At 34.9% G+C, this 22,021-nt stretch overlaps 1 protein-coding gene across 3 annotated transcripts in view; it reads right to left on the bottom strand.

Annotated features, from left to right (window-relative positions):
• Positions 1-7,871: 7,871 nt before the first annotated feature.
• Positions 7,872-22,021, bottom strand: part of PHF14 (PHD finger protein 14) — a 166,061-nt gene continuing 151,911 nt past the window's right edge. For all 3 annotated transcript variants that reach the window (XM_048075388.2, XM_048075387.2, XM_048075390.2), the window contains one exon: positions 7,872-8,051. Coding sequence is in view for 2 of the 3 variants with exons in the window: in XM_048075387.2 (XP_047931344.1) it covers positions 7,977-8,051 (75 nt within the window). In the remaining variant the exon portion in view is untranslated. The remainder of the gene's footprint in view (positions 8,052-22,021) is intronic.

Here is a 22,021-nt window from a genome sequence, read left to right as displayed (position 1 = left end):
TTTGTATGCTGGACATTTTGTCCAGAAGGATACTGTGAGAGAAAATATTGAAAGCTTTGCTGAAATCAAAATAAATTTACATGAACTGTCTTCCCTTAGTCAACTAGGTGGGTGACCTTGTCATAAAAGGAAATTGAGTTCATTAAACAGGACTTTCCCCTCATGAACCCATGTTGGCCATGACCAATAACTGCATTGTCTTTCAGGTGTTTTTCAATAACTCCCAAAATAATCTTCTCCATAATTTTACCAGGCACTGATGTGAGACTGACAGGCCTGTAATTACCAGGGTCTTCTTTCTTGACCTTCTTGAAAATTGGAACAATGTTTGCCAGCTTCCAGTCAACTGGGACCTCTCCAGATTCCCAAGACTTGAAAAATAATCGAGAGAGGTCTCATAATGACATCAGCCAGCTCTCTGAGTACCCTGGGATGAATGCAGCTGGAGCAGCAAATCCTGCATAAGTTTGGGCTTGGCTGGAAGTTTATCATTAATGCAGTCATGGTCCTCCAATGCAGGGCTCCAGAATTCCCAGAGCCCATCATCGGTGTTGAAGACAGAGGCAAAGGCAGCATTAAATATCTCTGCTTTCTCTATGTCTCTATTTGTGAACTGAGCATTTTCATTAAGTAATGGAGCAATGTTTTCTCTGGTCCTCCTTTTGCTGTTAGCACATTTGAAAAAGCCTTTTATATTGTCCCCCACAGTAATGGATAGCTTCAATTCTAATTGAGCTTTGGCTGCACAAATTTTCTCCCTACAATGGTGAAAAACATCTCTGTAGTTCTCCCAAGTTGCCTAACCTTTCTTCCAGTGGCTGTATACTTTCTTTTTCTACCTAAGCTCTAGAAGAAGATCGCTGCTCATCCAATCCAATCTTCTGCCCCAGCTGCTTGTATTCTGACATTTTGGAATTGCCTGTTCCTGTACTCTTAAGATTTGGTATTTGTATATCTCTCATTAAGATTAATTGGGTGGGGAATCCTGTGAAACAGTACAGGATTATTTAAACAATCCTTTCTTCACTGCATGGCTTTTTGGAAGGCAATAAAAATGTTCATCAATCCCTGTGGGTAGGACAAGCAGAGCAAGATCTACAAGCTTCCTCCTGGGAGATGGACTAGTAAGAAGAAATTACTTAAATGCTTGGATTCAAGGATTATATTCATTCAGATTAGGTCTGCCATTATTTGCTCCAGTGTGAAGCATTCAGCCTGAAGCATTCAGCAATGCAGTCTTCCATTCCTTTGGCTCAACAAAAGCCCAGTAAATACAGACAATTTAAGGATGTGCTAAAACACATGATCCAAACTATACCTCTTCCTCAGTCTCTATTTCCAGACTGTTGGCATCTGCAATGGAATGAAGCTGTGGGGAGTGTTTTCTCTGTCCTCCTGTCCTGATGCTGGTAGCAGCCTCAATGTGCTGGATAACATTGCACTGATATCTCTGGAAGGTGAGATTTCCCCTGGCTGGTCTAAAAAGAGGATCATACATTACAATCAATGTTTTCCTTGATTTTGCTGAACATGGCAGTACAAAATGCTCTTCATCTGAAAGTAAATTTGGTTACTTAGCTTTCAGAAGAAATGAAGGGAAATGGTCCAACTAAAAGGAAAGGTCTTTACTGAGGGTTTATCTCAGTTCTGTTTTGACTCCAAATCCTAAAATTGTGAATCAATAATACAATTTTACAACCAAATATAATTCTTTAAATACATACCAAGATTTATATAAGCAAGCTTATGAACAATTAAATACACATCCACAATGTTAAAAACACAGGTTAAAGGGTGTGTTTAACAATGCCATTATCTGGATTATCCTTGGACTCAAAATAAGGCAGGAGACTTCTGGGAAACAAATGATGGCCAAAAGAATTTTCTACCTAATCCCTTGGCTTGGTGTTTATAAATAAGAGTGAACATAGCATTCCTTTTCCAGGACAAAATATCTCATAATACCACATCTGATTCAATATTTGAAAGAGAGGTGAAGGACTTAAGAAATAAACATATAAAAAAAGTTTAACTGATTATTAAAATATTTAAGGAAATAAAATATTTCATGAGATTATTTCGTAATGTATCTTTTTCTTTTGTAGCAAGATGATCAAAATAAAACATCCAGTGTTGAGAAAAGAAAAATCAGATATTCATGACTGAAACAGTGATCCTTAAAATAAATACTAAGCATTGATGCTGGACACACTGTTTAGACAATTAAAAAATAATTAAATCCCCAAATCTTTCTTGTGGGTAACACTAGTGTTATATTCTATATTTTATAAATCTCATTTCCTCAGCAGCTAGTTAGTGTTTCATATCCCCCAAGGGTTTTAAGCATTTGTAATCATTGTATCACATAGCCTTTAAAACCTTCACAACAGACTGATGATTAAAGATTGAAGTTGTCTCTGTATATTTTTCTTTCCACATCACTGGAATTGGCTGGTTTTGAGTCAATTTATGCCATGGCCCCAACTTGCAAACTATCTCTAGCCACAACTCCTATGGGTATGACCTCCCATCTATAGAAATGAAAGGCAAAAGGTTTTCAGATCACAGTAATAAGGAATTTGTCTATGAGCCACAAGTTTCTATACATTATATACCAGTGCTTCTCCAAGCTTTTTCACTCCATTATGAGAATAAGGTTGTTTCTCCCAAACTTTACACACATGTTCAGTTACATTGCAGAATGCAAACTGATTCTATCAGTAGCTCACTCTGCAAATCTCATTTGGTAGAAATGATAAGATATTCACAGTAAAATCTGGTGGCAATGTTATTCTGTAAAAGGGCTTAATTTTTTTCCAACATAAACTATCAGAAGTATGCAGCAGATTGGTAGCATTAATTGCTTTCAGTTGTGATTCCTTCTTTGTTTAACTTTTAACCCCAGGTGCCTCTCTAGGATGCTACAGACTGCATCACTTTACCTGAAGGAATATAGGCACTGAAGTGCTGTTGGCTTGTTATAATACACTTCTCTTCTACCATAAAATGGCAGACATAAACTTCCAATAATATACTGAAACTTTAATTATTAGATCACTATGTATATGATGTTCACTACAGTCCTTAACCAGAAAAAGTAACCAGAAAAAAAAAAGGTATCACTGTATCATTACTTGTGACTACATTCATAGTGTGCTACTAGTTCATCATTACAGCTCTTTCAAAACAACATGATTTGGCACGAACAAAATTAATAAAAATTTGATCAAGCATAAAATGACTGCATTTTGGTTAAAGTGCAGAACAATAGCACAATATAGGTACGGTATAGCTTTTGTTTTTATTTAGCTGTTTAGTATGCTGTAGGTATAAATGAGAGACTTAAACCAAGCATCAACATTGAACCTTTTAGACGTTAATGTGATGATAGCTGTGTTATTATGAGCCTAATGATATCTAGTGCACACAAGAATACATAGGTGTCATGCTGGGAAACCAATGATCTGGCTCTCATTTTGACTGCAGGCAAAGAATATCTCATCAAAGCTATAAATTTCATGAGTCTGTTCCCAAATTTAAAACCCGTAAGGAAATGGCTTTCATGGTTCAACAGTTTTAAAGGGTTGCTCTTACTTGGCTTTGTAACAAGGAAATTAATAGTTCTTCTAAAACAAATCAGAATTATGCCATAGCTGCATGCATTTTCATGCTGTTGCCTTCAGCATTTTACTTCCTTTTCCAGATAACATCACTGCGGAATCCATATTGAACTCACTGTAGGGAAACATTTATTACCTGCTATGATTTCACACTACAGCCTTAGATAGGTGATAGAAGTCATTTATTCATTGCTATGTAAAAATTGTTTTCTTTAGGTCATGTGAAATAGAGTCAGTTTCTAATCAACCTTCACTTTCCACAGAGTAAAACCTATCCAGCCTAATGTCAGGGAGAGTTAGCTTCTGTAGTGTGATGCAGAGCAGCCGTCCCAGAGGTAGAAGGCTTGCTTATGGGACTGCAATAACAAAGAAGTAGTAAAGTGATATACTTCTCTTTCAGTGTCTTTTTCCCTTTAAAATCTGTTTGCACAAATATTGATTCTCCTAAGAACAAATACTCATGTTTAAATCGTTTTCTTAATGTAAAAGAATGATAATGCTCTCTAATGAGCATTAAAATAAATATTGTGTTAGGATTAGCTTACCATATGTCATATTTCATATTAAAATACCAAAATATGTTTCATTTTTTGGAGAATCTTTATGATTGCACAACATTTAAGAGCCAACAGAATTCATTTTCTATGAAAAAAAATTACAGTAATAGAGAAATTTGCTCTTATCTGAGGATAAGTGATTGTGTGTAACAGAAAAAAAAACAAAAACAGAAACAAAAAAACAGTGTTGGAGTCCAAAAAATCCTGGATAGACCACTGTTCCACAGGGGAGAATGAGCAAACATGGAGCACTGAACAAAAAACAACAGCAATCCATCACGAACTGTACAAAAACTGGTAAATTTGCTTTAATATGAGGAAAAGGACAGTTTCTCCTCAAGCATGGAAAAAGTGATTATCCCCTAAGCCACCCTAAAATAGCTATTACTGGAGTAAATGAGGAAACTGCTATTCCCAACTGGAGACCACCATCACTGTCATACTTGACAGGGATGGAGTGGGAAACAAATAGCTCTTGATCTAGACTTTCAGCATGTGACTTTCATTATTCAAGGACTGCATGGGAGAGGGTGAATAAAGTAAAAAGGACATTAAAATTCCTGGTCTGGAACACATACATATGTGTCTGTGTACATTTACATTCAAGGAACATATTGCTCCATAAATATGGCTGTAGTCAGCTGAATTAAAGCTGTGTAAACTTTTGCTCATCCCATCTCTCTAAGCCTTTGAACATGTTCAGATATGCTTTAAGCTTCACCCTACAGGAGCTAGACTGCTTTTGGTACCCAAGCTGGCTTCTGTTTGAGTACAGCATAGACATACCTTTGATAAAAGCCACAGTATTCTGTATCAGGTTTTCAACTTAGTTCTGCTGAGGCATAGCACTGAGCAACATCATGTGGAAGCCACGTAAGCCAGTTGCTTTTCCCATGCATTCCATCTGCTTTTCCCATGCATTGTGTCCAAAACATTTTCAGACACTGAGAAAAAAATATATGATGAAATTCATATTGTTAGTCTGAACACTCAAGAATAAAAAAAAGTCAGTTCAGCAGCAAATTTTAATTTGATCAGAATCAAGATAATGGAAATAAAGTCATCTATTTTGTATAGTCTTTATTTGACCTTTATAAGACAATAAATAAATAAATAGAAATCTCTGTTTAGTAAAATTAGCTATACTCAAGGCAACAAATGGGTTTCCTTCATTTTGTGGAAAGGGATGAATTTAGGCTGGTATTTTTGAGTCAGTAAAATTTGTTTCACTTCATTCTCAAATTCAGCTGGTTATGATAACAGTGATGATTTTTATTATTTTGCAGATGAAAATTCTAATTTCTGGCATTCTACAACTTTCTGAATTAAATAAATTAAGGGGCAGGTTTATATTTATCAGCTCTGACTGTAGACTTCTGGTGACATATGTTGGATTTCCATTCCATAGAAGTAAGATTTATGTGGCTGTTCCTTCTTTATGCAGTTGATATTTTAAGAATTTAAGAAAGATACAGAAATAGTCATTTTAAGCTCATAGGCATTATGAATCAAATGGAACCTTCTGCATCTTTCAACATCTGTACAGTCTTTCTCACTCAGGTGTTTGAATGACAAGTAATATATTTTCATACAAATACCAAACACCAAATATCTACCTTTCTCGTCTTTTGCACCTTTACAGTCCCAGTCTGTCACAGAGCTTATACTCATGTCAAAAGGACAAACTTGGTGCCATGAACTGAACAGCAATAGATCATTTGGTATGACAGAGAACATATCTGCTAATTTTGGTAAGATAATTTCGATGGAGAACCCCGAACATTGACTGCCTTATGGGTGGGGACAGGCAGAGAGTCCAAGACACAGTCATAATCCATCCCAGTCAATAACCTGCCCCCATGTTATGCTACCTTTGTCTAAGCCTTTTGCTGTAATCTCTACATAAACCTCATCCTCCCACCTTTTCCTAGAAGTTACTTGTTCCACCCTCTAAAACCTGGAAGCCTTGCAGCTCCTTCCAGTGGCAATGTTTCCCATTTTTTTGATCCTGATGATTACTAAGCTCTGAGAACCAAGCTTGACATTCTGGGTTAGCCTAAAAAAAAACAGAAACTGCATTCACTGTATTCTCTCCTCCCTTGTGATCCTCCACAGTATTGTGCAGAATATATATATATATATAAAATATATAATATGTAAATAATATAATTATATAATATATAATATAGAATATATAATAACTATATTTAATATAATATATAATTAATAATATATATAATATATATTATATATATATTATATTATATATATTGTGCAGGTCCATAAGGTCCTGTGGGGTACATCCCTGTTTCTGTCTTTCCTAATTCTTTCTCTTCCACTACAGTGAAATAAAAATTATAGTCCCCCCTTTTATTCTGAGATGGCTACATTGGTTGATCTACACTAAATGGACCAATGCTGAATTTATTTTATATGATAATTTACATGATAACTGCATTTGTTAAAATGAGGTCTAGTGTTATTAAACTCCTGTAGAGTAATTGTGATTGAAATTTCTTGAAGAGCTACACATATTTGAATCTCATAAACCAGAAAATTTATAAGATATTGCTTAATCATTGGTGTTTTGTTTTTAAAATACCTGAAACTATAATTTATACTGATGGGATAAATTGAGGATGAATACTATTTACAATCTGATTTAAGTTTATATTTTAATATACACTGTATATTTTAATTTGCAGAATAACAGAAAAAATATGGAACACTGGGAAAAGGTGAACTTTTTCAATCGAAGAAAATGCATTTCTCCTACAGCAAAGGAAAACGTTCCTCAAGGGACTTCAGTGAGTATTGCTCTAATTCTGAAACAGAATTAGTAAGATTATTGTTTTCTTCATTGCACGTGAACAATTATCAGGCTACAAACCTACATCTGAATTTCTTGTACTAACCTTCCCACATACTGACCCGCGCAGACTTAAAAGCAGAGGTAATGAGAAAGGTTTTTCTGTTAGGAAGAAGGTGTTATTTATTTATTTATTTTTATTTGTATTTATTTTCTTTTTTTTAAGATGTTCATACTCACTTAAGGACTGATGACACAGGGAGAAGTTATTTTATGCTTTTACAATGCAAAGATTGGTATGAAGGGATTAAAGCTGGGTGGGATGGCCTAATCAAGAACATTATTTGACACTTTTTGTGACATTCATTACAAGAAGATCACATAAAGACATGGTTTGCATGGAAGAAAATGATAATACGTCATGAAATAGACTAGAAATCACAAGGTATGCACACGTAAAATTAATTATTTATGAAAACACACTGTAAACACCACAAAATCTTTGCCTTCACCCAGTCTCCAGCATTTATTTTCATCACTGATCAGAAGAAATTTCAGAACTTCTTTAAGAGAACATACATTTATCTAGAACAAACATTTATCTAATTTTTAAGTATCAAAGCTCTTGTTCAGAAATATAAAAATGTGTCTGAGTTATAACTATCCTTTAAGGATAACATCACTCATTAGGGGAAAAAAAAAAATAAAAAAGTCCTGTTTGCTTAGTAAGTGTTTTTAGTGATGAATAACTCATCAGCTTTCTACCCATGTTCAAAAAGCTTTTAGAAATTTATTGGTATGGCGCTCAGTTCTGATAATTCAGCTTGCAATATAATCACAAATATCACCAGGAGCTACGTAATTAATTCCCCAGTGCAGAATGAATTTAATTTTCAATGACTTTATTGGGATTTTTTTGTTATTTTTACAATGAGAAACTATAATCACTGTTACACAACTTGCAAATATTTCAAACAAGACAGCAATCTCCTATTTTTTTGATTTTTTCTGTTCCATGTTCAGCTCCCGAGATAGACTTTCTGCCTCAGTTTCATTTTCATCTTCCTGTAAAAGAAAATGAAAACATGAGCATTAACCAATCTATTGAAGAAGTACACTTTTTGTACTTACACATACACATAGAATTCTGTTCATACTTTTGTCATCTTTTGATAAGCACAAAAAAAATCATTTGTTCAAGCATTTAATTCTGCTTAATAGATGACATAAAAATAAAATTTAAACAAGTCTAATCATCTGCATTCATAGTAGAAGAATAATTTAATAAGTAAATGTTTCAGTTGTAGCCCTGACCAATCTACTTGTCGGTTACATAAAAAAAAAAAAATCCTAAACCATACACAGATGGCAAGATATTCAAACATTTTCAGCAGACAGTATTTCACACTTTTCCTTTGTTCTTGACCAGAGGTTTCCACTAAATTATTTTTAAATGCAAGAACTTTCATCATTGTTCTAAAAATTACTTCTGAAAAGCATCTGCCATTGAAAAATGTTTCATTTTTTTTTGAGACCAGATATGTTTACTTCACCATTTGATAAAAGACAATAAATTTAAGTTCAGAGACACTTTATGTGCTGCAGCATCGTATTTTTGTCCCATATAGCATATTTTCTTGACAGGTCTGCCAATTTTCCAATTACTTGTACCACCATATGTTATCTGAAGATCAGTCAGGTCTAAAATAGGAAACATGAGCATGTCAGGCAGCAGCATGCTTACAATATTCTACAGCTTCAACTCCAAGAGTTGGGCTCATAATTCAAGGTGGGTTTTGCTGGATCACACTGAAAAAAATGAAGTGACATCATAATGCCCATCTTCATAGGAATGGATACTATTTTGTGTCCAGTACAAAATCGTGACCTCTGAAGTATAAATTACAGAAGTCTGAGAAAACTGTTTCATAAGGCAACTTGCAAGCTATCACATCATGAACAGGCCTTATCACATATTCAAAGTACAGCCAGTTTTCCTGCCTGCATTTTAATTCACAATACAGAGAATCTTCCTTGCTCTAGAAACAAAAAGGTGAGCAAATGAATAGACATCTGGGAGCAAAGAAGTATTCTGGCTGCTGTAACATCACTCATCAACATCTGAGAGACAGAAACGTCAAGGACATTAGGTGGGACCCAGAAAACCACAATGTGGCTTCCCGCTTTAACACAGCACCTTCATTCTTCTAGGCAAATGAGTTTATATTTTCACATCCTCGTCTTCCCTTCTCTACACAAAATACACAAAATAGAACAGCAACAGAAAATCTCATTAAAAAATTGTAGTCTCAGATTATGTCACACAACATTGAAAAAAAAAAAGAAAAGTTAGTTGCTCTACTAAAGAAGTGTATACTCCAAAGCATCCTGTTTCCAAATACTCTCCCCTTCTGGAAGTAAGTTAGACATGAGAAATATTTACATGACTGGCCACTCAAGACTAAATGCATTTTTCTAACTTCCTGGATAGTCATCTCTTCAATTATCTTTAAAACATGTAGTGAGTACTGTGATTCTTCTAGTTCAGGTGAGCAAACAATCAAAGATTGCTGATTTGTTCAAATTCCAAGTGTAGTACATACTGAAGAGTGTAATGTATAGTACACACATAAAGGTCAAACTTCTAATGCAAATAAAGGCTAGGCAGACTGGGAAACAACAAAGGAGCAATGTGTAACTGAGCTTATATGTATTGCTTAAAGGAGACAAAGAATATCGCTGAATAAAAAAGCCATCCACAGAAACTGTTGTCTCGTATAGAAAAGCAGTAAGGTTCTTTCAGGACGGGCTTGAGGAAAGCAAATCTGCATGTTTCTGTAGATCCTTACCTTCATAAGTCATATTTTGGTGACCTCAATGCCAAATAACCCATCTTTCCAGTACATAACCTGCTGTTATTCCAATGTCCTTTGTCATCCTCCTTCCCAGGGGGAATGTAAACCCTACACAGCCATTCTTTCCCAACACACTTGACTTAGTACTTAGGCTTTCCTCTTTTAGTAGAAAAAGCATGCAGAAATTTCAGAGACTACAGGAAAAGGACCTGTGTCTTACCTTCAGTGAGAACAATAGGAGGGTGAAGGAATATTAGGCTGAACATTAGCTTCCTGAGCCTATTTTTTAGGACAAAAAGGTTTTATCCAGTGAAAGATGTTTCAGAAAAGAATCTTCTGTTTTTTTGTAGACTTGAAATGTTTTAATTTTGTGCTCATAAGGTCATGCTTGCTGTCTGGCAGATTTCCTAGTTTACAGCAGCAGCTGCACTGCTCAGTGTTTTCTGAGAAGCAGAAATGACGGCTGACTGGTTAAGGGAAGTCTAGGATTTGCTCTGCATGAATACTAAAGATGGAAGCACCTGTTTTGGGATATTTTGCAGTATCAATGCTCTTTCTTTTGTTCATCTGCTGCTGCTTCAATGCAGTAAAACATATCAAAACTGGTAAAATCTACTAGGCGAGTATAAATTGGATTTATGTGGTTGACTTCCACATGCAAGTCATCCAAGTTCATGGCTGTTATTTTGTTATTTTTCATTATTTTGATATTTTCAAGCACAAAAGCTTTCTAAATTGTGTTGTATTAAATCATACTCCACATGGGACATCTTAGTTTTGTAGATGCACTTTTATTTCATCTCTATTTTCCAAGAACAGAAAGTGTCACATATAATTTTGAAATGAAAATCTAATGGGTGACTTGTTGGAAAGGCATGATGGTTCATCTTTCTTAGGGTATGCATTAACAAGAGGAGAAAATGTTTTCTTTGTTACATATATCGTCAGCCAGATCAGTTCAATGAGCTGTGCATTACCACATGAACAACAGTGCCAGGGCAAAAGAGATGCCAGAAATAACTGGCAGGGGACACTGGAAAGTATGAACTAACTATTCTGACAACCATGCAGCTTTCCAACAGGAAAAAAAAAAAAAAAAAAAAAAGTGACAGCAGTGGCCTGAAAATGACAAATTTGCTAATTACTGAAAATTATCAGAGAATTTTGAGACACAAACTCCTATTATAAAAAGGGTAACGTCACTGCAAGTATAATTGGGAAGGATTTGAAATGCCAATTTAGAGTGCAATTTTTGACCATACTCTAAGATGTGAAGGCTTGCTATTCCTTCAGTTTCTTGACAATGCAAAATTTCTATACAATTTTAAATATTTTCTTTAATAACCCAAGAGGCATCCCAATGATTGCATACACAATACTGAATTTGTTGGAGTTTCTAATGTCATTAATAATGTTTGAATGTTCAGCTAAATACCCTGTGTAACCTAATTATGAAGTAATTATGCCAGACTGAAAATTAAACATATTTAATATATTTGTTTTACTAATTACCACCTACCATTATAAAGCTTTTAATTCTGAAGGGTAGCAAAGGAAAACCTTTTATTTATTTTCATTATCAGTTAAAAACAGTCTGTGATGGCAGTGTGTAAAACTGCTATTACTGGTTTACGTATTTCTGGTTATAAATACTGGATGAAATACTGAATTCTAGTTTCTGCTTCGCAAAATTCAGTTCACATTGTTTCTGTTAGTACCTCACATCTCTATTTTTCATTATTATTTATTTTGCTTCTAGTCACTCTATGACTCAACTGCCTAGGGCATTCTGCCCTAAGAATCCTGAAACAGATCAGCCCTTTCTGTGTTAAAATGTTAAACCATCAAAGTAGGTCTTGCTAGTAGATGTCACAAATCAAACTCCTTTCAGTATCTTTTCTGACTACAGCCAATTGTAGACTCAAACATTAAGTTAATTTTGAATGCAGTCACATAAAATATGCCCCAACACAGATCTGATGACTTGTAAGAGTAGCAATGGGAAGTGAATCCCTCAAGACCGTATTTACTGAGACTATTACTACTCTTACTGAAAAAGTGCATTTAGCAGCCCAAAGGCTATTTTCATGTTGAAATGACTTAAGTTTACTAGTCTGGAATTGTTCTTTTAGATTTACCAAAAAAAAAAAAAACAAAAAACAAAACAGTGAAGAGGAAAAGAACAAAGGGCTTTAAAAATTGCCGTTAAACCTAATACTCTACATGAAACATGAGTTCAGAAGCTTCTTAAGCCACAGCCAGCTGGACATCCCATGGGGGAGACCTTCCACACCAGCCTGTTTCTTACACCCTTTCCCCAGGCATTCCTCCACTCCCTGATGGTATCAAGGAACTGGATTAAAGGGTCCTTTGGCTGATTTACAGATGATTTCAAAAGCCCTGGGGACATTTGAACCTCTTGGTTCACGCTACTTAGTCTACACCGGGCAGTTGAGCATTAGTGGGTCACAGTAACAGAATAGGGCCCAGAAGTTAAAACCGAGAGCCTTCAGTCTGCCACCTAAATAAGCATTGTGAATTATTATGAAAGTATTGAACATTTAGTAGCTCTGCTAAAGTTAATGGGAATACTTTGAAATTTCGATGCCTTTAGGTGGCAAAAACTAGAGGTAAGAGGTTGACATTTAAGTTCCTATTTCTGAAAATTTTGATCTGACAGTTGAGAGACAGTGTGTGCTTCTGTCATATAACTTCATCTCCTTTGAAAGCATGTTTAAGGTCAACTACAAATGGTACTTTGAGCAGAGAATAAGCAGCCCCATGTGGAAAGTTAATTTTGTAGTAATTATTGCAGAATACTCCCCTGTAGATAAATTCTGACATGAGAAATATATATATATATAAACTATATATATATAAACATATATATAAATATATATATATCCTAGAACTAGGGTTCTGAATGTCCCTTTCTCTTTTTCCCCCTTCAACAAACTTCATTTGAAATGTCTGAGAATTTCTTTTTATTCCATTAGTTAATTATATGAAATCTCAAAGATAACAGTGGATTAGAGCATTCTTAACTATGCAGGGAAATTGACGCTACACTGTACATAGAACAGATCACACATCAGTTAACTGCATTTCACAGATTTGTGCATTACGTGACACCTGTAATTTCTAAAGTTTTATTACAAAAATATTTTTAATAAAGTTAATTTTTTGGTTTTGACCTATGTGAAGTTTAAGATGTGTTATGAACTTAATAAACAGATATATATCATAGTATGATGAACATCTGAATAAATGAGCTAAAATAAAATTTGTACTACTAAGAAATGACTGAAGGGTTTTCCATGCTATCACATAATCTAGAAACACCACCTCAAAAACACTCAGGACCAAATTCCAATGTTTTTACTTTTTGTACTGCCTTAACCCAAAAGAGGTGTAATATGACTAATATACTAGGCTTCAGTGAGGGTGTCCAGCTGGTCACAAGAAACACCAAGTGTTCCAAACTATAAAAAATAAAAGTCTTTAAACCTCTGTAAGGACATAAAGACAAAACAAGAGAAAGATTATGTTTTGTATTCAAGTATAATGAATGTAACTATGCTGTAGAGTCCAGAAGAACAAAGATTGTTCTTCCATGCAAGCACATAGTCAAAGAACCTGTGACACTCTCTATATGGACGTTTCCTCCAAACTGCAGAATCTGAACGTCTCATTTGGTTGAACCACAAACCTCACACAACTACTAAATGGCCTCAGTGCTGCAGATGCAGCCAGGCAGGTCACTGCTGCCAGCAGGAAGAACACAACTGGACTCTTCTGAGGGCAGCAGTTTTACACACTAAAGTAGATGGAAAGCAATCACCCAAGTAGATGGAAAGCAATATTTGTTAACTTGGTGTGGTACTTATAAATACAAGCAAAGTCACTACTTACAATCAAGATGTTATAGTTCATAGACATTGCAGTTTATATCTCATTGGGAGGATGTTTGCATACTAGCATTTTTAAAACCTCAGCCTAGATAGCAGGTATTTCATCATCTACCTCACAGATACTAGACTACAAAACATCAGCTGGAAGCAGGTAAAAATACTAACTCTTTAAAAATACAACAGGACAAAGGGACTTTAGAAACTATGAGAGCTAAATTCTTCCCTTCCAATTTAATACACCAAATTTGAAGGAAAAGGAGTTTGCAGGATTATAAATTGAGAATTAAGTCAGTCTTTCTGCTAAATCAGCAAAAGGTGAGCATCCAGCACTAAAATTCAGAAGTTATTTTTCTTTCAAAGTCCATGCTATCTGCTTCAAATGTATTGCTGACAACCCTTATAACGAAGAGTGGTGCAAAACTACAGAGTACAAGTGGAACAGTTCTTTACCAATGGATATTAGAAGCAAATATAAATTTCTCGTGATAGATGACAGTTTTCTGTCACTGCAGCACTTCCGTGATAAGGCAGCTGTTTGTTTCCCAGGAAAAGGAGACCCTTGCTACATGGATCATTTTCATAGTGACAGCCTTGACAAGTTTGACATTTGCTTCATGAGGTATTCTGAAGCAGATATCAAGAAAATGCACCCTCTGGGACCACTGGCAAGCTGACAGTCGTACCTTTTAATGTGCATCTCCATTAATTCTTACTGTCAGACCCCACCGAATTCCTACAACGAAATCTCAGCTGATCTGGTAACATTCAAAAAAATGGAGGCTATGAATGAGCTAAGCATTATAATGTAAATAAACATGCCATCGATTAGTTGGAAGCAGTTCCCCGCCCCGTTTTGTTCAGTGGAAAGAGCGACGTTGAACTGCTCGGTGGTTCCAAGGGAGCCCTTCACCGCTGCAGTGCAGGGCACGGTGCTCTAGGTGGCAATGCAAGACTGGGAGAACTGTTTTGACACTCCAGCTCCTTTTAAGAAGCTACAAACAGCTGCTTGTTTATCAGAAACTCTTTCCTTTAACTTGTATTGGTACAAGAACTTGAAGGCTTTTTGAAACGGTTGTCGGTGTTTTGTATTTTCTATTTCCTTTTTTTCTAATTCTGATTATACAGAAAAATGTACCATTGCAAGAGTCCTTACAGCCAAATTTCATGTAACGCTTAGTACAGAAGTGGAATTTTATGCCAAATTTCCAATCCTCCATCTGTTTCTCTCATTTTTAGAAGGCAACCATTCCACTGAGTGGTCCTTTTGGCTGACTGCCACTACAGTTGGGATGCTCTTCAGGGCAGGTGGTGCTTGAAACCAAACCATTGTTTTAAAAGTTCAGCTGGTTCTCCTTGAAAAAAGTACAGGAAAATGTTTCCTCTTTAACAACTCATGTCTTTAAAGGTTTAGGTTTATGAACTTTACACAGTATCTATGAACGCTTAACTATCACATGCCTGAAACATCAAGTATGAAATAGATGAAAAGCCACTTCAAGAGGATTGTACTGTGCCTGTACCTGTAGGGACAAGCTTCCTTAATCTCCACTTCAGACTCAGAATGCATGCTTGTCTTTCATTCATGTCTTTCAAGTCTGACCCTATCCCTAAGAACCTTTCTAACGTAAATTTGTCACTCAGTTATACCACTTATATCTGTGCATATGTAAATATATATATATATGGAAACCATACATAATATTTTCTACTTATGTGACGGTATAATCATTATTGTTCTGAATTATAAATTAAAGTTAAAAGTTCCACTATATATATATATATACTCACAGTACTACTACAGAATAATATCCTGTACCCTAGAAATGCATACTCTAATCAAATCAAGATTATTTTAAATATCTATGCCTATACTCCTTCCAAATTTACAGTACACATTTACCAAATTATAAGAAGGAAAAGTTCTTGATGCTAAGAAATAAAATATTTTTTTACAACAGCTACATGAGAACAAAAGGTTCTCAGGCCAACAATGAGGAATTAACAGCTCTTTTAAACATTTTTATTTCGTAGTACTGTACATAATAAATATACAAATAAAAGGCTATTCTTCTTACTGATCAGTTGTTGGGGCTCTACATACATCTTGGGAACTACTAAAATATATTTGAGGAGTTTTTTCGGACTTAACTATTTTCACAAATAAGTTTATTTATACACACTTCTATCAAGAGGTCTGAATGTTATTTGTTTCCAAAGTGATTAACAATATTAAAAAAAGTATGCACAAATGAGTTACAGAGAAATGCTTCTGCAAACTACAGTTTAGAAATGCTGCCTACAGTTGAAGGCAGCTGAAAGATACTGCACTAAACATCAATGAAGTACAATTTTTTAACAGAAAGAGATAGTACTACTGTATGAAAGGAATAAATTTCTCTCTATAACAGAGAAAATCTAGACCCTAATGAAAACGTTTTAGGAAAAATGAGTACATTGCATGCTTCTGATCAAAATTAATTAGAGTTTTAATGTTTTACATTTTCTCTGTAATTCTTTAAATGGTGCATTTATTTCATAGTAATAAACATTCGGTTCATTAAGTAAAGTTCAAAATCTGTGTTACTCGCTACATTTAACAACCTTTGGCCTTCTTCTTCAGTATTTTTTGATTCAGGTTTCCAAAGCATTGAATAAGCAATTGACGAACATAATTAAATTTCATGACTCGGCATATTTAGGATTCTTATTTCATCTAAGACAAAGGGCAATTAATCTGCCATTCTATACTGAATCTAACTTTAGTGAGCCATGATAGATACTGAAATGAACTTGCAGGAAATGCTTAATTAAATTACTGTAAAAAGCACAACCAAAGTTTTTTTGCTTATGATAAAAGAAAATTAATATTTAATTTTTAAAAAGTCTACTGCAGTATTATAAATTTAATAACTTGGGAATTAATGAAAACATTGCTATAATGTGACAGCTAACAATTCAGAAACCTTTCTTTCTCCCTTTTTTATATTTCATCAGAGCATTTCACCTGAGTAAAGCCATGAAATTTTGTTCAGGTTCAAGGTACAAAAGATGGCGTTCTCAATGGATTTAATATGATAACATAGCAGTCTAAACACCACAGCAAATGCCTTTATTTTAGTCATCTAATTTCCAAAAGTGATATAAGAAAATGCTGTGAAAATGCCTTCATATTTGTTATAATTACCACTTTTAATGACAATCCATGAAGTTACAAATGATAAATGAAAGAAATGAAAAAAGTTGGGGAAGTAGATGGAGGGATTAGCTACAATAACAAATAAAACCTGTGCTACAGACAAAGAAATCACAGATGGAAGAGGCTTTTACTTTACATTTTTAAGCACAATTCCCTTTTTTAGGTCTCCCAAAACACAAAGCACCATTCAAACTTCTAGTTACATGAACGCGTTATACCAGTTATTTTCTTTATTTGCAGTGTTATCAAACACTCAGTGGATTTCTAATATTATTATATTATTTCTGACAGCACAGTCTTCACACAACAGTATTTAGATTTATAAACCAATTACTTGATAGGACCAATTCTGCATGGCAAAAGCAGAAAAACTTTTTCCTATTACTATTCTTCTGGCTCCTGTATATGGTGTGTACTAACAAGGAACTGCACAGTTTAGCACAGTATCAAGCAAAAGGATTAAAATCAGAATTCAACAAAAATAAATTGACAGACTTCTCAATGACTTCAACATGTATTAAGTAAAATCCCCCAAAGAGCATCCTAGTCAGAAATAGATCCACATCTTCACACGCTCAACCCAGGTACAATCCCTTGTGGAAGACCTACGCCTTCCCTATCATTCATTTAATCTAAATAAACACTAGCACTGCAGACCTACCCAAAAGTCAAAATCATTCCCTTATGAGATGTACAAGCATACCTCTATTTACATAGTAAGACCCAGACTTTAAGGCTATTGACCTTAACTAGCTATGGTCTTAACTTTGAGGCTATGGACCTTACATCAAATTGGACAAGAAGTTTATGGCTTTGGAAATTAGGATTCAGTTGATTTAAAGGCAAAGGCAGACTTACAGATTTGTTTGTTGCTACATTTTAAACTTTATTTCTGTACTTAAGGGAGAACTTACTGTTCTTATCCTGTAAGAATGCCTGTACAGTTGTGTTTCATACAGTGGAGCAACTCAACTCCATGAAGCATCTAGAGTATGTTGGTAACAAACACACAGTAAATTTTGAATCATAACTGTAACACATAATATACTGATGTTTTAATAGTTTTAAGTTGATCGGCTTCTAAGTGAAAAAAAAATCTGTGAAATAAATTCTCTTCAAATTCCACACTAGTCTTTGCATTTCCAAGCAAGGTTCTGTACTGAGTCTGGCTGGAATGGAGTTAGTTTTCGCCACAGCAGCCCATTTAGTACTGTGCTCTGCACCTTTAGGTAGAACAGCATTGGTATTGCACCAATGTTTTGGCTATAGATGAGCAGTGCTGTCACAGCATCAAGGTTGTTTCTCCAACCCCTCCCTCAAAGGCCAGTATACTGGATGTGGGCAAGAGTTAGGGAGGGGACATCACCAGGGCATCTGACCTAAACCAACCAGAAGGATATTCCATACTGTATGAAGTCATGCTCAGCAATAAAAGCTGAAGTAAGGGAAGGAGAAAGGGAGGCTCTCATTATGAAAATATTGGTCTTCCCCAGCAACCACTATGCCTATTAAGGTCCTGTTCCTCAAGACGCGGACAAACATCACTTGCAGATCAGAAGTAGAGAATATTTGTTTTCCCCTTTTGCTTTCATCAGCTTTTTTTTTTTTTTTTTTTTAGTTAAACTGTCCTTATTTCAACCCATGAGGTTTTCATTTTTCATTGTATTTTCTTCCCTTTTCCTTCTGAGTAGGGGGAATGAGAAAGTGGCATGGTGGGGCTGAGCTGCCCATCAGTTATTAAACCACGCAGTTTCTAAAGCCAAATGTTATTTAATTCACTGGATATACTGAGAGATTTTTTGGTGATTTGTCAGGAGAGTGATGATGTTTCACTGCAGTTTTGTGAAGTCATAATCTGATGAAACTCTTCCAACTGGAAGTAATGTAATGACCAACCATTTAAGGTAATACCATAATCGAAATGAACCTTGAAAAATCTGCTCTGTGAGAGAACCTACCTCCAAACATGCTCTGAAATCCTTCCAAAACTTTTTCTCTAGTGGTGTTTATATATATATACATAGATATAGATATAAAAGTTTAATTGCTTTTCTGAAATTTAGAATCAAGTTAATTGACAGAGCTTACCTTGGTCTAGGCAGTCACCATAAACAGGATCCCTTACAGGTTCATGGTGCATTTCCTTCTGATAAATCTTGAAGTTATTATTTCAGTATATGACATCAAAGCCATCTTGAGGCTTGACAACAGCTTTCTTCCCATCTCTCCCTGCCCTCCATCACATCACACATAACTTTGTCAGAAGATTGGGAGGAAAAAATACTTTGACGTGATTCAATTACTGAAAAACTATATTCTAAAAGATTCCCAAAGCTAGGGAAATTTGGCTATAAATAATTAGTGTTCTGCATATTTATGGTATAAGAGCTCATTACAGAGCTTACATTATAAATCATTATTTATCTACTTTTCCTTAAAATGTTGAAGTCACAATATCATTTGTTTAAACTCCTGAAGCATACTAAACTTCATTCCTCAGAAGACTATTCACTCAGTTGTTTTTTTGTTTGTTTGTTTCCCATTCTGCCATTAGGTTATATCATGGTGCTTCCAAGACATAATATGCTTCACAACCATTAAGATCCACAACATGCAAACACGTATACATGCATCATTACATTCAACTCATCTGATCACTGAAATGAACAATACTATTTACTGCAGTTACGTATGAAATATACTGTAGAACAAGGCCTCTCTGGAATGGAATACTGAATTTAAATAGACCAAGCATGGCATTTAAAGTATGGGTATTTAAGAAGAAGTTGAGGTGATCTTCAGAGGGCTATTTTTTCCTGAAATGCTCTTGCTTCCAGTCAGCTGCAACTGAACGGTTCCAGCCAACACTTTACTTAGGGTCAGCAATGTTCAGCAGTTACTGATCTATTCTTTATCTGTGTTAATTGTTCATTTTACTTAGTTGTAACCTCAAAATAGGTTGTAAAAAAAAAAAAAAAAAAATTGGAAACTCCGAAAGTGTATAGCACTGCCATTCAAAGGAGCATTTAAATTTAGAAACAAATATGCAACCATAGTACCTCAAATTCCAATGCAATTTAAAGATATGATTATAAAGAATATGACGACTATGAAGAAAATAAGCAAATGTTGTCTATTTTGATAGACAACAAATCAAGGACCTTGTTCTTCCTCTATGAATTGATGTTTCCCTTTGTCTTTCAGTAATCTCCTTAACATGACACTTGCTGGCATTAATCGTGACTGAAGGTGCACTGAAGTATTTTTAATTCATTTAATTTCAAGGAAGCCTTTCAGGATGTAAGTTCTCTAAAAACAAAGCTTGAAAAATTTTATTAGCTGTTGTTTCCCCTGTCATTCAAAACACTTAAACTGATGCCATTTAAGACCTGGATGTAGAAAGCTCCCTAGCTCCTCCCAAGATTTTGCTGTTCAATTTGATAAACTGTATTACCTTGATTTAATAATTATTTAACCATAACATCAATTAATAATCCAAATCTTGTCTAAGTCACATATTGTACAAACACATCTGGAGAGTCTGATCTTGTAGAGTCTAAAATCAGCTATGAAATAAATGAAAGAAGGGAAGGATAAGAAGTAAAACATCATAAAAGCCAAGTTGATCAGGATAATGGGCATGTATCTCACATTTTTTGTGCCAAGAACAGCTGATATATTAAGATTGATTAAAAAGTATATAATGTATACAAAATTTATATAAGCTATTACATATAGAAATATTTTATATTTTTTTATAAAATAAATATATTGACTACACATAACATACACACATCTGTCAGTTATTGCAGATGTTTTAGCAAAACAGTCCTGAGCCTAGAGTAGTCAGTCTATAGAGCAGTACTTTTCTGGGGGAAACAGTTCAGACCAAGGCAAGAACTCCCTGTATGAAGCATAGTGTGTGGAAAAAAGCTGAGATAACTTCTGTATGCTGTGCTGGAAAATGTCACTGGAGGAGAGAAAGAAATGGAGGAATGCTTTGTAACAGGATTTATAATTTAAAGGAGGGTCACTAACAGAAACCAGGATAAAGTTAATACATGTGTCTATGGTAAAGCAAGGTCTGAGATTCAGAAGAGGATTTCCTCAGCAAAAATCTCAACTCTGATGTTTGTCCCCCTGATATAAAATCTATTTGGCCTGGCAGAGAGAGGGTTGTGGAAATTGAACTCACTGCTATGTTAAAGAACTTATTGCTAAAATATGAATAATAATTCTTGCACTGGCAGGATGGAGGTCTATGCATGAAAAGATTTATATAAGTGCTAAGTGTTGTTATTGTTATTACATTCAGAAAGTACAGAAGGCTTTAAAAGCACTAACTTTTCTAGTGCAGAACATCACCTGTTCTTTCTGAGCCAGGAAAGAAGACATAAAATGAATGTAGTTATTGCAAGAAACTGTCTGGTTCTAAATTCTGATGCATACTTTTTGTCTCTAGAAAAAGTAAACAACCATTAATAGCAGGAATTTTATGATACAAAACACAGTAAAATATGCAGCAAGCTATAAAGTATATGAAAAGCTGTTCTACTTTACATAAACTTGTTTTTCATGAGGAAATTATTTAATTGGAAAGATGCTTTGAGAGCAATCAAAAGGCAATGCATAAAAAAGGTGTCTGGTTTGGAATGATGAAAAGAGAATGGAGCCAATTTTTAAAACATAACAAATAAGGAAGTAAGTACATAGTGGGTGCTAGAAAATCAGCCAATGAGATTGATATGTCTATTCCTCTTTTTCAGAAGGACAAGTACCTGCTCTCCAAGGAGGACCATATTCTAATAGCATTTAAGTGGCAGTCAGTATCCCCCCTGTGAAAGATGCAGTGGTCAGCTTGAGTTACGTCATTTTTTTTCTATGACAATACTCTTTTATGTTTAGGTTGTCTTGCATTGGGTGATGATAATTTTTAAGGCTGTAGCCCAGGATAACATCTTTGGGTACACCAAATTTTGGATATTTAGTTTCTGATTTAGGATTTTTAAAATACTTCATTTATTTTCTGTCTTCTGCTTACATTTCAAACTTTGCTGTTTACTCAACGGACAG

Source organism: Anser cygnoides, chromosome 2 (genome assembly GCF_040182565.1).
Source record: "Anser cygnoides isolate HZ-2024a breed goose chromosome 2, Taihu_goose_T2T_genome, whole genome shotgun sequence".
Classification (NCBI taxonomy): domain Eukaryota; kingdom Metazoa; phylum Chordata; class Aves; order Anseriformes; family Anatidae; genus Anser; species Anser cygnoides.
Note: the sequence above shows the minus strand (reverse complement) of the source record. Positions and strands in the feature narration are given on the sequence as shown.